This window comes from Penicillium coprophilum (assembly GCF_028826855.1).
Source record: "Penicillium coprophilum strain IBT 35676 chromosome Unknown utg000007l_segment0_segment0, whole genome shotgun sequence".
Classification (NCBI taxonomy): domain Eukaryota; kingdom Fungi; phylum Ascomycota; class Eurotiomycetes; order Eurotiales; family Aspergillaceae; genus Penicillium; species Penicillium coprophilum.
Genome location: NW_026622726.1, coordinates 818,402 through 832,045, shown reverse-complemented (window position 1 = coordinate 832,045; position 13,644 = coordinate 818,402). Strand labels below are relative to the sequence as shown.

General features: G+C 48.4%; 8 protein-coding genes across 8 annotated transcripts; 3 read left to right on the top strand and 5 right to left on the bottom strand.

Moving 5' to 3' along the window:
* Positions 1 to 161: 161 nt before the first annotated feature.
* N7500_010914 (Short-chain dehydrogenase/reductase SDR) lies at positions 162 to 1,016 on the bottom strand (the record flags this gene model as incomplete). The annotated part of the gene is made up of 1 exon (XM_056682052.1): positions 162 to 1,016. One exon carries the CDS (start codon positions 1,014 to 1,016, stop codon positions 162 to 164), a length of 855 nt encoding a protein of 284 aa, XP_056527461.1.
* Positions 1,017 to 1,731: 715 nt separating this feature from the next.
* On the top strand, positions 1,732 to 2,446 carry N7500_010913 (FAD-binding domain-containing protein; the record flags this gene model as incomplete). The annotated part of the gene is made up of 2 exons (XM_056682051.1): positions 1,732 to 1,767; positions 1,994 to 2,446. The coding sequence occupies 2 exons, from the start codon at positions 1,732 to 1,734 to the stop codon at positions 2,444 to 2,446; spliced, it is 489 nt and encodes a 162-aa protein (XP_056527460.1).
* Positions 2,447 to 2,766: 320 nt separating this feature from the next.
* N7500_010912 (alpha/beta hydrolase) lies at positions 2,767 to 3,750 on the bottom strand (the record flags this gene model as incomplete). The annotated part of the gene is made up of 2 exons (XM_056682050.1): positions 2,767 to 3,567; positions 3,628 to 3,750. 2 exons carry the CDS (start codon positions 3,748 to 3,750, stop codon positions 2,767 to 2,769), a joined length of 924 nt encoding a protein of 307 aa, XP_056527459.1.
* A 953-nt stretch (positions 3,751 to 4,703) lies between these two features.
* N7500_010911 (uncharacterized protein) lies at positions 4,704 to 4,979 on the bottom strand (the record flags this gene model as incomplete). Its single annotated transcript, XM_056682049.1, has 1 exon — positions 4,704 to 4,979. One exon carries the CDS (start codon positions 4,977 to 4,979, stop codon positions 4,704 to 4,706), a length of 276 nt encoding a protein of 91 aa, XP_056527458.1.
* N7500_010910 (polyketide synthase 2) lies at positions 4,969 to 5,373 on the top strand (the record flags this gene model as incomplete). The annotated part of the gene is made up of 2 exons (XM_056682048.1): positions 4,969 to 5,001; positions 5,056 to 5,373. The coding sequence occupies 2 exons, from the start codon at positions 4,969 to 4,971 to the stop codon at positions 5,371 to 5,373; spliced, it is 351 nt and encodes a 116-aa protein (XP_056527457.1).
* A 600-nt stretch (positions 5,374 to 5,973) lies between these two features.
* N7500_010909 (beta-ketoacyl reductase) lies at positions 5,974 to 7,319 on the top strand (the record flags this gene model as incomplete). Its single annotated transcript, XM_056682047.1, has 4 exons — positions 5,974 to 6,022; positions 6,089 to 6,316; positions 6,385 to 6,638; positions 6,780 to 7,319. The coding sequence occupies 4 exons, from the start codon at positions 5,974 to 5,976 to the stop codon at positions 7,317 to 7,319; spliced, it is 1,071 nt and encodes a 356-aa protein (XP_056527456.1).
* A 2,777-nt stretch (positions 7,320 to 10,096) lies between these two features.
* On the bottom strand, positions 10,097 to 12,132 carry N7500_010908 (RAD52 DNA repair protein RADC; the record flags this gene model as incomplete). The annotated part of the gene is made up of 5 exons (XM_056682046.1): positions 10,097 to 11,139; positions 11,189 to 11,369; positions 11,424 to 11,603; positions 11,660 to 11,746; positions 11,800 to 12,132. The coding sequence occupies 5 exons, from the start codon at positions 12,130 to 12,132 to the stop codon at positions 10,097 to 10,099; spliced, it is 1,824 nt and encodes a 607-aa protein (XP_056527455.1).
* A 349-nt stretch (positions 12,133 to 12,481) lies between these two features.
* Positions 12,482 to 13,537, bottom strand: N7500_010907 (UBA and UBX domain-containing protein; the record flags this gene model as incomplete). Its single annotated transcript, XM_056682045.1, has 3 exons — positions 12,482 to 12,988; positions 13,056 to 13,399; positions 13,456 to 13,537. 3 exons carry the CDS (start codon positions 13,535 to 13,537, stop codon positions 12,482 to 12,484), a joined length of 933 nt encoding a protein of 310 aa, XP_056527454.1.
* Between the last annotated feature and the right edge of the window lie 107 nt (positions 13,538 to 13,644).

The window sequence follows — 13,644 nt, the reverse complement described above, 5'->3', positions numbered from 1 at the left end:
CCATGGCTTGGATGTCTCTTCTTTGTTAGAACTCATTGCTTACGGGTTCTGCGCTGAATTGAAGTGCATTATAGCATGGTTTGTATATGATATCTATAGTCAAGCCAGCTATCATCAACAAGCCCAGTTCAAAATGGACCAACAAATCCCTCTGTCAATCCTCATGCTCCGGCTCCAACCTTCATAATCTTCTCCACGACATCCAACCCTGTCAACTTCTTGAGCATCGAATCAAATGTTCCAAATGGCAGAACACCAATCAACCTTGCAACCCAAGCCTGCTCTCCCCTCCAGATTACTGGGGGTGGCTTCTTCTTCAACAAATCACCCACCACAGCCGTGGCCCACTGCAGAGTCGGCATCCCGCCCTCAGCAAAAGCATCCTGGCTCAACGCCTTCTCTACTACCTCGCGTGCCGGATAATAAATCGAGTTCTCCGGAAGTTTAGGCGGCTTTGCCTCCTTTTGATTCTTGATCAGATTGGAACGCACCACACCAGTCTTCAAGTCGACAACATCGATCCCCAAAACACTCAGCTCGAGTCGCAGAGTGTCAGACAACTTGGCAATAGCGGCCTTGGATGCCGTGTACACTCCCTGGAATGGCAGTACGGCAACAGAGCTCACAGATGAATGGTTGACGATCAACCCGCCATAGGGACTTTTCAACAGCAGAGGCAAGAACGCCTGCGTTACCTCGATGTAACTCCAGACGTTCAAATCGAATAAGCGTTTAGCGTCGGCGATGTCCACGTCAGTTACCGGCATCAGATACTCGGCGCCGGCATTGTTGACCAAAATGTCGAGATTGGGAAGCTTGGTCACGGCGTGCTTGATCGACTCACTAGATAGCACATCCAGCGTGAGAGTCTCGATGCCGGCGGATGCAACCTGGCCTAGCTTGGAGGGGTTGCGAGCCGTGGCGTAGACCTTTAGACCGGCTGCGTGGAAGGCGAGGGCGAGGGAGGCGCCGAGGCCGCCGTCAGAACAGCCCGTGATCAGGACAGTGCGGGCCATTTTAATTCTTGGGGTGCACCTCTATCACAAGAGTACGGTTTATATAGAAGGACTCGGACTGGAATCAGTGTATTTATATGTTCATCTTTCTTCAATCTCTAACGAATACACCTGGAAATTGGAATGATATCGTACTTCATTCTCCCGACTCCGATCGTGAAGTTGATCGACAGAGCCGTTGATTACCAGAGAGCTTGATTACCCGTGCCAAGGCCGATCAACCAGCTCAATCGGGAGTGTGGCGCGCCGCTGTATGTTGTACCTTTTCTATGGGTTCCACGGCAAAAAGGTACACAGTTTCAGCACTAACGCCTGATGTGGTTTAGACACGGACATTTTGATGACCCGTCGGAGCAATTAACATGACATTGTGCCAATAGCAGCTGTATCATTGTGATCGCGTAATAATCGTGTGAATAAGCACCTTTAATAATAAAGATACCATATATATAGTAGAATCAAGTCTGTTGGAATGATGCATTAGGTGTGTAGTACATGGATGTTGATAAGTATCTCATAATGTATGTTAAAAGACATGTTGAAGGTTGTTTCTGATTGGAAAAAAACATCGCAATGGAATCGTGATCATAATTTTTGTGACATCAACTGTAGACCAAGTTGATACAGATTATGCAAGTCCTATATCTACAAGTATAGAGGCTGTATAAGCGGCCCACTATTCTGCCTCGATATAACTCATTAGCACACTATAGATATGATCGCTCTTGCCAGATTTGCATACATTTCTTATGTATGTATCACTCCATAGGAGTAGGGAGATCCAAAAGTAGATCATGAAAGCCAACAGGACCCAAATCTCTAATGATTTCTATGCAATACAATACACCTGTAGAACGTTTGAATTCATATTCCAATGCATTCTGAAGTTTCTTTTTCTGCTATAACCAACCAGAGCATGCAGTCAGCCGAGATGGATAAGTACAGCACTTATCCAATCAGGCCCAAACACCATCCAGTATCTAACCCGAACCTCAGAAGACAAATACTCCGATCTATACTGGGCTTTGAGTGGTGGAGGGGGAGGAAATGATGCTCTAGACCCGTCGCTGACAATCAAAGCCCATGTCAGTGGCCCCGTTGCTGGCGCAGCCCTATCATTCGCCAACACCAACTCTGATTTGTACTGGGAAGTCATTGGAGCATTCCAGCGCCAGCTTCTCACATGGAACCAAATTTTCGGCCTCGCATCGTCTTTCGGGTTCGACAATTCTGCTTTTCGGCTCAATATGGCAGCCTTGCCTGGTGCCACCGAGGCAGAAATGGATGTGTTCCCTTTCCTCCAACGGCTTGATACGCTACACATAAATACCACGTATATTGCAGACGTGCAAGACACTTTCCATGGCCATTTCGAGAAATACGGATTTCCTGATAAAGTCTACCGAATTAACAGCAGATTAGGAGGATAGCTCAATTCGCCCTCAATGGTGCAGAAGAACCTGTCATATTTTCTCGACTCCGACAAAGCCATTGCCACAGACCCCAGTACCTCATCTTTTTTATAAGGCTAGTCGCCCGCAACCTCCGCCAATCGTATCCGTGCCTGTCACATGCGCACGTTAGAAATAATCCCGGCTCTAACGCCGTGCTGGTATGATTGTTTCGGTGCCAATTATGGCCGGGTACTTCAAATTTAATACAAGTACGATCTTGTAGATTGTCAACGGATTAGGGGTGGAAGCGAAGGGCCGAGTACATATGCCTTCGAACACATCGTCAAAGTATTCACCTACTCTATTCTCCCACTCAACGCATCATCAAAGAAATTCAACATCGCCTGCATTATTTCTCCCGATCCCTCGCCCGTTAGAATCGACATATGGCCGGCCCCTTTAGCCCAGTGCAATCTTTTCGGGGCCGGAATTCCCTTGAACGCCGCTTTTTGGTCTTCAGCTGAGCTGATATTATCCAATTCCGGAATCACCATCATGACCGGTACATCCTCCAGGGCCTCTAACAGCTCTTTTGGCCGAAACAGAGCCATCTTATGATAACTTTGCAAAGTGACTCTGTCGCGGAAATTTGGATGACCACGGTCCGCCGCGGCTTTCATCAGTCTGTATCCCTCCTTTCCACCGGGGCCACCACTGCCTGCGAATCCAATTGGGTTCTCGCCTTTGCTGTTGAATGGCTGGACGGTAAAGGGCTCATTACCGTGCAGCTGTGACTGGCGGTCTCTGATGAGCAGTGCAAAGGCGGCTTTGCGTCTGTCTGGTCGCACCATGCTAAAAATTGGGCAGACCATTAGGACGGCGACGGCGCGGCGGTCTATGCTGGCTGCAATACCGCTGACTGTGGCGCCAAAGGACATGCCCCAAAGCATGATGCGGCGGGAGTCAACACTGGGGAGACTGCCTACGTAGGTAATCACGTCAGATACGTCCTCGACCATCTGGTGTGGATTGATTTGATTTCTAGGTAAGCCACCGCTGCCTCCAACACTACGGGCATCGTAGATTAGGACATTGTAGCCCACAGACTGGAAGGTGCGTGCTGTGTCTTCAAGGCTCATTTCTTTGACACAATTGAACTAAAATGATGAGTTATATGTAAGTCATCGGGCACCGAGCAAACAGTATAGGAAGCTTACACCGTGGGACATAATGATAGCAGGTGCAGGGCCATTAACTTCAAAGAACCACCCTTCGAGGTTGATGCCATCGATTGTTTTGAATTGCACAACCTGTTGACGAGGGAGAGATATTGAACTCATATTGAGAATTTACTCGAGTAGTTGCAACAATTGAAGAAGCCAGCCCTGAGGACAGGTAGGCAGGATCAGCAAATATAGAGTCAAGGCAACACCAAATCCCTATCTCATCTCAAATTTCCTTTGTAGGAATAACAATATTGCGTGAAAAGGAAATATATATCGCAACAAGAGGCAATAAGCAATCATGTGAGAATGCAGGTAATCGTGCATGTATAAAGTGAGCACTAAATGCAGCAGTCTAAAAACGTTATAGATAAGCACGTTCGCCATGCCAATAGATGAAACAATGATGACCCGAGAGCGTAATCTGCTAGATGCCGGGTGGAGTTACTTATGTACATACCCAATAATAACTTCTCCGATGACTCGGGAAGGCTATTATGGAGGATTAGCATGCTGATGACTGAGTTGTCTCGTATACTGAAGTGCTGATCAATAAATGCTTTGGGGACCATACCTCTTTAAGGCGCTATATGCCATTATTGGATCATTGTAGAGAGATGGTCAAGATAAGCGTAAACTATGACCAGACAATGCAATGGTCCATGGATTCTTCCATGTTGCACGCCAAGAGGATGGCAGCGTTAACCTAACCACTTTGGATGTCGAGTCCAGTGTAGGCGACGCCATTAGCTGGGCCATCAACCAAGTCCTTGGCTTGACCAAGAGCAGTAAATGAACTGAGAAGGAATTCGCGGAGCGAAACGGTCTACTTTAAACTCAGCGCATCATGCCAGACGCTCCTCTTAATGACTTCAGACATGCCGAGGACGAGGGCATTGATCCCGTTGTCAAAAGCCTCTATGGCAATGAAGCATTGCCCCAACTGAGAGCCGAGCATCTCGGAACCTTACAAAGCCTGACATAGTCCAAAACCGAACTTCTCACCAACGATCCACCTGCACTCGAAGAGGGATATATTCAAGTTGGAGTAATGGCCGTGGGCGTCGATTTCAAAGACGTTGCCCTCCCAATGGAAATCGTCCCAGACAATGAATGAGTACATGGTAGGGCTCCAATGCGGCGGAGTTGTCAAGCAACTTGGGCTGGCAGCTGAAAAGTTCGGGGTTGATGGCCGTGTCTGCATGCTCAAGGGTGGAAGTCATCCGAATCGCGTTCGTACACATGTCGACCGTTGTTACATAATCCCAGACACCATCCATGGCCTTTGAAGAAGCGGCAACTCTGCCTTCGGTATATCTCTGCTCCCTTTGCTCAATGTACCACATGACAAATTTGAAAGAGGGCCAGGTAAGAAGAGCAGCCACGAGAGCTGAGATAAATTGTATGCTGACAGTGTACTAGTCTGTTCTCATCCACTCGGCAACTGGTTGGTGTTGGAACCCCCTGCATCCAGTTGGCTCAGTACAAAAGGCAGAGATAATCTTTCTCAAACTTTTCACCATGGGAATGAATGCCCTAACCCGCCTTTCGCAGATATATGTCACCGTTGTCACGGAAGAAAAGCGCCAGCTCCTCAAGAGCACCTACGGTACTCCCCGAAGCCAAATGTTTTTCTCTCGTAACCCCAAGTTTGAGCAAGGGATTTTGCGCGAGACGGGTGGCAGGGGCATCGATTGTATCGTCAATTTCTTAGTTGGAGAGCTCCTCGATGCGTCCTAGAGGATTGTCGCCGACGGCGGCACCATGATCGAGATTAATAAGAGGGACATCATCGACCGCAACACTTTGGCGATAGAGCCGTTTGATAAAAATGCTCTTTCCGAGCTGTGGGCTTGTCATTCGCCCGGGACATGACTGAGAAAGTTATCGCAAGGTTCGTCATTGCTCTATGCTTTATTACTGAATGGGTTTGAACTTTCTTCGCAGGCTACTTGACGAGCTCTTTGTCCTGATGAACGCACATTTTTGGAGCAAGTTTCAAACGAAATTGCATCGGGAAACCAGGTTATTGAGGAGATGACCAATCATATAGCTCACAAAAGACTAAAAGAAATGGCCAAAACTTTGCAACAGGCCTGTCCCGGTGAATAGGATCGTGGTAAGGAGGTGGGCTTCGGGGACACGCTCAGTGGATTCTATGAGCGTGATCGGTTTCAGGAAAAAGCGCCGATGTTTGAAGCGGCGATACGATTCAGATGGGAAGTAGCCCTGCTTATAGACTACATTTTCGAGTTCTTTGGCCTTTCTGCTCCTAGTCAGGAGACATGTATCATATAGTACCGGTTTCCATGGTTTGAACATCAACTGGAGACCATTCCGATGCCCGACTTGGAGGCACGTTGGAAGAAAATGTACAACTCCCTTTCTGGTCATTTCCGAATTCCTTGCTTAAGAGAGTAGGGCCCACCTTTCTACCGACTAGAACATCTAAAAGCCATTACTCCCATCACCACTTCCCCATTCGATAATGTCGTCGGGGCTCTATCACACATCCGAAGTGGCCAGCACATCGGCAAGATCGTCGTCTCTCTTGGTGACAATGACGATGTGCAAGTACCCATCCGGCCGGCAATTTGGTATTTGATTGTCGGGAGTCTGAAAGGCGCCTTTGGGATACTAGCCATTTATCTGGCACGGCATGAAGTAAAACATATCCGCGTCAGTAGCAGAAGTGGAATCAAGGACGAGGCCTCCGCTCTATCCGCCACTGCAACTTTCACGGCTGCGCAGTGATCGAGGCAAAGGGTGATGTAGCCGATTTTGAGGTTGTCAGCGAACTGTTCCGATTGGACAGTCCTCGAATTGTCGGCATTGTTCAAGGTGCCATGGTGCTTCGGGACAAGCCCTACGAGATTATGACCCTCGACGACTTATCACACGGCCGTCCGACCCAAGGTCCAGGGAACTTGAATTTGCACCGTGCCGCTGAGCTCCATAGCACCCCGTTGTCTTTCTTGACCCTGCTCTCCGGTACCTCGAGCATCGTCGGCAACAAAGGCCAAGCCAACTACCCAGCCGCGAACACCTTCCTAGATACCTTCTCCGCATACCGCCACGAGCTAGGACTCTCTTAAAACACCGTTGATCTCTGTCTGATCAAAGACGTAGGATATGCTGCTTAATAGGGCACGGAATCGAACGCACGACTCGACAAGCGCATCTGGACACTCATCAATGAAGGCACGCTGCGCAAGATCCTGACATATTCCATTTTGCAACAAGATCCTGTTGCCCCGCCGAGCACGTCCACTAGCATCGAGATAGTTACCGGTGCTGGTTTCCCGCTGCCTGTCAAAGGCACAGGTGCTGGGAGTGATCCGCGCCTCAGCTACATGTTCAACGGCAATGCGGATGCCACAGGAGTAGAGGCGAGCGACAGCAGTGACTCGGTTGACCAGGCAATTCTGGCATTCTGCTTGATGCATAACTCGGGCGCTGACATAGCTGCCCTCGGCAAGGTAGGCCTAGAGGTGATCTCGGGACAGTTCGTCAAGCCTCTGAGGCTGGAGACTGAGCCGGAGGCAGCACAGCCTTTGATTGAGTACGGATTGGACTTGCTGTCGGCTGTGGAGCTCCGGGATTGGATTAGGATAAAATTGGAGTCAGAGCTGACAATGCTGGATATTACAATTTACAAATGCCGGGTCTCCGATTGCCCTTGCTGATAAAGTGAATTCGAAGTTGCCGGTGCTTGAGAGCAAGTGATGGAAAGTTATCCCAAATAGCTTAGTGCACATTATATTTAGAGGAACATGATGGAAATTGTTCTCATCCACCAGAATACAAATCAATAGGGAAAAAAAAAAAGCCAATTTGTTTCAGCTTATGCATGTTCCTTGATCTTCGACGTAGCTTCGTAACAAAATCGAACAGATCGCATATCCAACCTGCATGGGTTATCGGGGCCCCCGTTCCGGACGCTCCTGGTACTTTTGGACTTGAATAGACCTGTCACAGTCCTTTTTTTTCCATTACTTTTTTTTCGTCTTTTTGTCCGGTCGATGATCCCCGCTGCGGCTACCTCGGGTACAATACGGAGTAGTCAGGAACTGTTTCAGCACGTTGAAGCCCGGCACTTCGATCGGGGAAGGCGAGCCGTCTTCCGGCGGGAAATACTATGCAGATGGGCAATGGTCTGGCCAAAGTACATAACGGTCTATATCAATATCGACATGTGCACTTGACAAGGTGTGTGGTGTGCACGGTGCTTACGGAGCTGGAAGATTTGCTGATTTTTGTTATTTGTGATATGTTGAACTTGTAGTACTTGACTTCGGGGTCCAATACGAGACATATCAAAATTTCATTGTTTACTTGTTTACTTGACCATTTTGGCTACTTTTACTAGATTACGGAACACTGTTGTCAATCATGAACCACAGGATACAGATGATCTCTTTCCAAGTTCTTATTCATGCCCTATCATCCTAATCAATCTCGTCTCACATGTCATAATGTCACTGCCACCGGACTAGGTCCGTGTATCTGGCACTGAATTCCCGGGTTTTCAAACATCTAAAACCAATTCAATACAATCAGATGCAGCTCTCGTGAGTTTCGAAGAAGCTTACTTACCTTCAAATCGGTACGACTCACGCCTATAGGGCTGCTGTAGGTCCAGGCCATAAGTTCTTTTCCAAGTAGGGATAATGGTCAATTTCTCCTGGAGAGGTTAGAAAATGCACACAAAGTATACTGTTTACTGCAGTCTCTCACTTGTGAGATCGGGACGTTGGTGGTATCCCCCCATCCTTGACGGACTTTCAAGTATAGCACTACCAAGGCCAGAGCGCAGACCAGAATAAAGGGAATGAGACCAATGAAAGGAGTCATATCCTCCGGAATAATGTCTAGGAGCTGTGTAATTTGACAAAGAAAAGCGAAATTGGATCTCGATAGACGGGGATATCAACTCTTCTTTAAATATGCCCACTCATACAGTGATTCGTGGCCACCACCTTCACACAACAAGCCCTAAAGACCCTTGTCTACTACCGATCTTGGACCAGCACACGCACAATATCTTTTAAGCTCCACGAAAGCAAGCCGGAGAATAAACGCCGATAAGTCAACTCGTGGCCTGTCGGCGCTTGACCATCTCCCTGGGGGTCCAGATCATCGGGTCTGTTCATGTAGCGAGATTGGCACATCCAAAAGGCATGCAGTAGCTTGGGCTTGGGGACCCGACCCAGAATCCCAGTCCCCTCTATGCGAAGATCGCAAATAAATTGATTCTTTTCTGGGTTTTTGTTTTTATTTTATTCCTATTTTAGTTTAATTTACCCAAGTTCATCAATCCAAGTCAGGGCACTCTCAAAACTTGGTACCAGTTCGAAATACCTTCAGGATCAGATCCCCAGTTCACCTTCTATTGGACCCTGGTATACGAGAGAAGGTTCGGTAGAGAATAATATCAGATGTAACTCATGATGACCACAAAGCTATCAACACAAGTGCACTCGTCTACCTTGGTAGAAATTAGGCACCCAAACACGTTCAACACCATGGGCCAGGGTTTCGGAACCTGGCTGCATAATGCAACTCACGTTGACGAAAAAAAAAAAAATTTTACCAGCGATTAAACCAAAAAGAAAGGAATAAAATCAAAAGACCAGATTGCGCTGCACGCTTAAGAGCTCCTTTCCCAATGGCCCCAGACACAAATCTAGGCATCAACCTGCCAACTTCGAGGGCGGTTCACTAGGACTTCGACTTTGCTTTTTTTGGAGGCTAATGCACCAATCCGCCAATCCCAATATACCGTCAACTCGGACGATGAAAATTGTTACCCGGTGTCTTGGGCTCGTCCTGCATAGGGGCACACCCGGGTGCTTTGTGGCGTTGGTAGCAGGGTTTAGATATTTGCTGTATTCCGCGATTGGCCCAGGTTTCACCCTCGGGGAGTGGCTTGAGAAGGACGTTCTGCTTGCTTTTATTATACCGGGATCTTGGCATCTAGCTTATGGCGTAGGCTTTCCAAATCTCTGTTCGTACTTTTGTATTGAACATGATGGCAACTCTTAGTGCCGGGAGCTAACTGGGGCTGATGATACGTTTCATTTTTAGTACTAGTGTAATTGATGCTCAAATTGGAATTCTGCGCAGATAAGCGCAGGGTCCTTGCTAGGCAATGCTTTTCCTAGGGCATGCTGGACTCCAGGTTTGTTTAGGACGAAAATAAAATATGCTAATCCGAAAGAATGTACCAAAATACAGTAAGCTCATGTTTCTCCCCGCCGGGGCCCTGTAGATCCATTTGCTTTGAGGACTCCGGAACGCCTGCCACACTTCCCTGCCGTACTTGTTCATAACATGACACGGCGGGCCATAGATGAAGATTGAAGAAAAAGTAGGAGATTTTGACGAAATAGGAACGCTTGCAGTTGGAAGTTTCGCGGTAATGTACCCTCGAGGGCGGAAAGGACAAAGAAGATGGTGTTCATTACTGCGTTGGTGGGCGAGGCCCAGAAGAAGGCCCAGAGTCAGCATCCGAGACTCGGGGCCGTTTTGGGTCAGTTGGACCGGGAGCCGGGACATGTGCGCCAGGTTTAGCATCAGCATTGGTGACGTCCACCAACGGAGGTCGTTTTCCGTTATGATTCTGCTGGGATGGCATGCTGCCTCGGTGAACCACCGCTGGGTTGGAAACGTTCCTTTGATCGATGTTGGGCCGGGTCAATGGTCGATATGATGAGACAGAGAGACCTCTATTGACCGGGCTGTTAACTCCACCGCTAGGAGCACCGACCCTGCGCTGCAGATCTGATGCAGGATTGACAAAATCGCGTGTGTTGTTGTTATTGTTGGATGGTGCTGGTGAGGGTGCTGGTGAGGGTGCTGGGGAGGCGCTCGACAGCATCGGCCTGGCAATTGGAATGCTTTTGGTATGATCTACACCAGCCGTCTTGCGGATGGAGGGGCTCTCTGCGTGTGGATCGAATGGAGGCGCTCCCGATGGGATGGAATTTGGGTTTTCGCGCAAAAGATCCACTGCTCTGGCGGAAAAGAAACCCGTTGACGGCGTGCCTTGCGGTGGGTTCATGTCCTGGTTCCCCGAGGATACCCCGGGGCCGGTGTCCCTTTTGACCGGAGGCTGGGGAATCTTGTTTTGTAGAGCATTCTGGCCAACTGATTGTTGTGGTGGAACGGATGATCTGGAGTTTGCAAGATTTTGACCATGACCTTGAGCAATCATTGGTCGACCTTGTAACGTGGCTGGAGACGGGATAGCCGATGGGTTCTGTCGCGCATTTAAGGGATCAGGTCGGCCCGCTTGGCCTGTGCCGTTCCATCGCTCTGGTTTTGATGGTGTTACGACAGCGGGATTAAAACCTGCTCGAACAGGCGGTCCTCTCTGAGCCGCTGGGCCGTTCATTGGCGCATGGCGCTGCTGTTCTCCGTGAGGTTCTGTGTATACTACAATCTCATCGGGGTTGCCTGTATCAGTCTCAGCTACCCCGAAATCGGCTTCGTCAAAGAGATCACCTAAAGATCATTAGTCAAGATGAAAATTGTACGTTCCTCTAACACATACTGCCAAACTCTCCATCCCCATCAAAAGATGCATTATTCCCGGGATTATTTCCTCTCGCTTGATGTATAGGACGAGGTAGTGGTAGATCATCTTCTTCCGGTACACGTTTAGGCAAAGACGCCTGTTTTTTAGGTGGCGCGAAGTCAGGGTGACGGTGAAGATCCTCCACGTCCCATCTTCCCTATTATAATAGTCAGTATGGCACATGGTAGTTGGAGGAATTCGGGGAGCATACAGGCGCTGCCTTGACTTTGGTCACCTTGGCCACATAATCCTTGTCATAGATACAGTTACCCAGCACGTTGCCAAAGTTTCTCAATGCACGTTTCAAAGCATCTGTTGTGCCTTCTTTCTTGGCCTTCTCGAACGCTGCGGCCTTGCCCTTGCAGTTCTCAATATGCCCGTAGCCAATATCCTAGAAAGGACGGGGGTTAATATGACAAGATCAATATGTTGAAGAGACTTCTTTACCTCATGAAATGTTCCATCCCTCAAGGTGACTCTTATAATGACTGAGAGCCCCAGGCTGATCTTGCCTGTGTTTTGATTCTCCTCGACCTGATAAGCGTTAGTCATCTCCCATGTAGCTGATAAACGTATTATCAACGCACAAAATCAATCTGAATCGTCTGAATTGAGCTGGACCAGCCATTAAATCCAAACACCTCATTTGCAAGGTTTATGCATTTATCCGCGGAGAGATAATGCACTTTCTGTCCCGCAGCACCAGGTCGCGCGGAGATGTATTCAGGGCCCAATTTTTTATCAAGACGGGCTTGTAGTGTTGCGATTTCTTGTGCGGTGTATTCATTAATACGTCGTTGGGGTTCCTCGAAGGGGTTTGCTGTAGCGGCTCCTGTAGCGTTCGGCATCATAATAGATCCCGCACCACCGCGATGTTGGTCGCCAACGCTGAAATTATCACTATCAGTCTTCGGTATCATGGAATACGAGGATACCTAGGTCCTAGGATTTGGGTCTCACGCTGGCATGTTCTGTTGTAAATGAGTCTCAAGTTCGATAACAGATGTAATGACGGTGTGTCGAACGCGTTGTCTTCAGTCACCAGACGCGGCTCATCGCGATCTCACATGATGATAACACGATAAGATAAGATCCAAGCTTCATGAAATTGGAAGTCGATACAACCTTGGAAGTAAACAAAACACATTATCTAGAGATAGCTAAAGATTGATAGAGATATAATTTACATTTAAAAGCTAAAGCTCCGAGTTTTATCTCATTTCTCATTCTTTGTCAAAGCTATCTATCATTTCGGAGGGTATGCATCAATCATTGGATAACAAGGCTGGCACTAGGCACAAGTCCTAGTTCCTTCAAGGTCTCTCCGAAGAACTCGTTATCAAACACCTTCTTGGGAAAATTCTGCACGAAGCTTTGGACCTCAATCCCATCCTGTTCCCTCAATGCGGCGGCAACCTCGAACAACGTGGTATCAACGGGCAGTGTCTTCATAATATTACCCTTAGATGACTGGAATCGCAACCGAGTTTCCGTATAGGCCGAGGCGGGTTTAGATGTAGCGGGACCGGAGGAAGTGGGTGCTGGGGCGGCAACCGGCTGGGCAGGAGGAGCCAAACCGGCACGCTCAGCTCGCTGCTTCTCTGCCTTCAGTCGACGCTCCTCCTTGTCGGCCTCAATCTTTGCCTTGATGCGCTTCTTGGCATCAATTTCATCCTGTTTCTCCTTCTTCTTCTTGGCTGCCTCCTTCAACTGTTGCTTCCGCTCGAGTTCCTCCTTGGCATCTTGGCTTTCCTTGGTGCTCTTTCTTCGGATTTCCTAATAACAAAAGTCAGCAAAATGCTCTCAGTAACTTATTTTCGGGACCAAGATCAGGGATGCACACCTCATTCTTCTTCTTGTCAATTTTGTCCTGTTCCGAGAGCACTGCGCGCTTCGCCGCAAGCTTCTCCCGCAGTTCCGTCAGTCTCTGCTTCTTCTGCTCCTCGGTCAACGGAGCAATCTCCTCCGTAGACTCAGCGAAATCAACATGTCCCGACTTTGACGCATGGAACTCGGCTTGTGACTGGCCTCTAAACTTCTTGCCACACTCGTTGCATACCAAGCTGCGTGGTTGTTCGCCTGGTTGAAGTGCAGGGCCCTCTTCGTCTTGTGCGTCTTGGGCTTGTGTCTGTATCTCGTCCAATGACTTGTCCTGATTGTCCTCGAGCCACTGCAAGGCACCTTGCACTATCCAGCCAGTCAGAGGATAGTTGTTGGTATCAGGGGAAAGGACAGAAACTTACAGCCTCCAGTCTTCGTCACTGCGAGTTGGGCGCGCTCTTTGTCGAAGCCCATTTCAATGAGTTGGTCCAGGTCCGATGCCATGACGACTGATGGAATGCCCGAAAAAAAAAGTAGAACGGTATGAGACGCTTAGAAAATAAAGACAATTTGTCAAGATTGAATCAGATAAGTTCAGAAGTGAGTGAGAA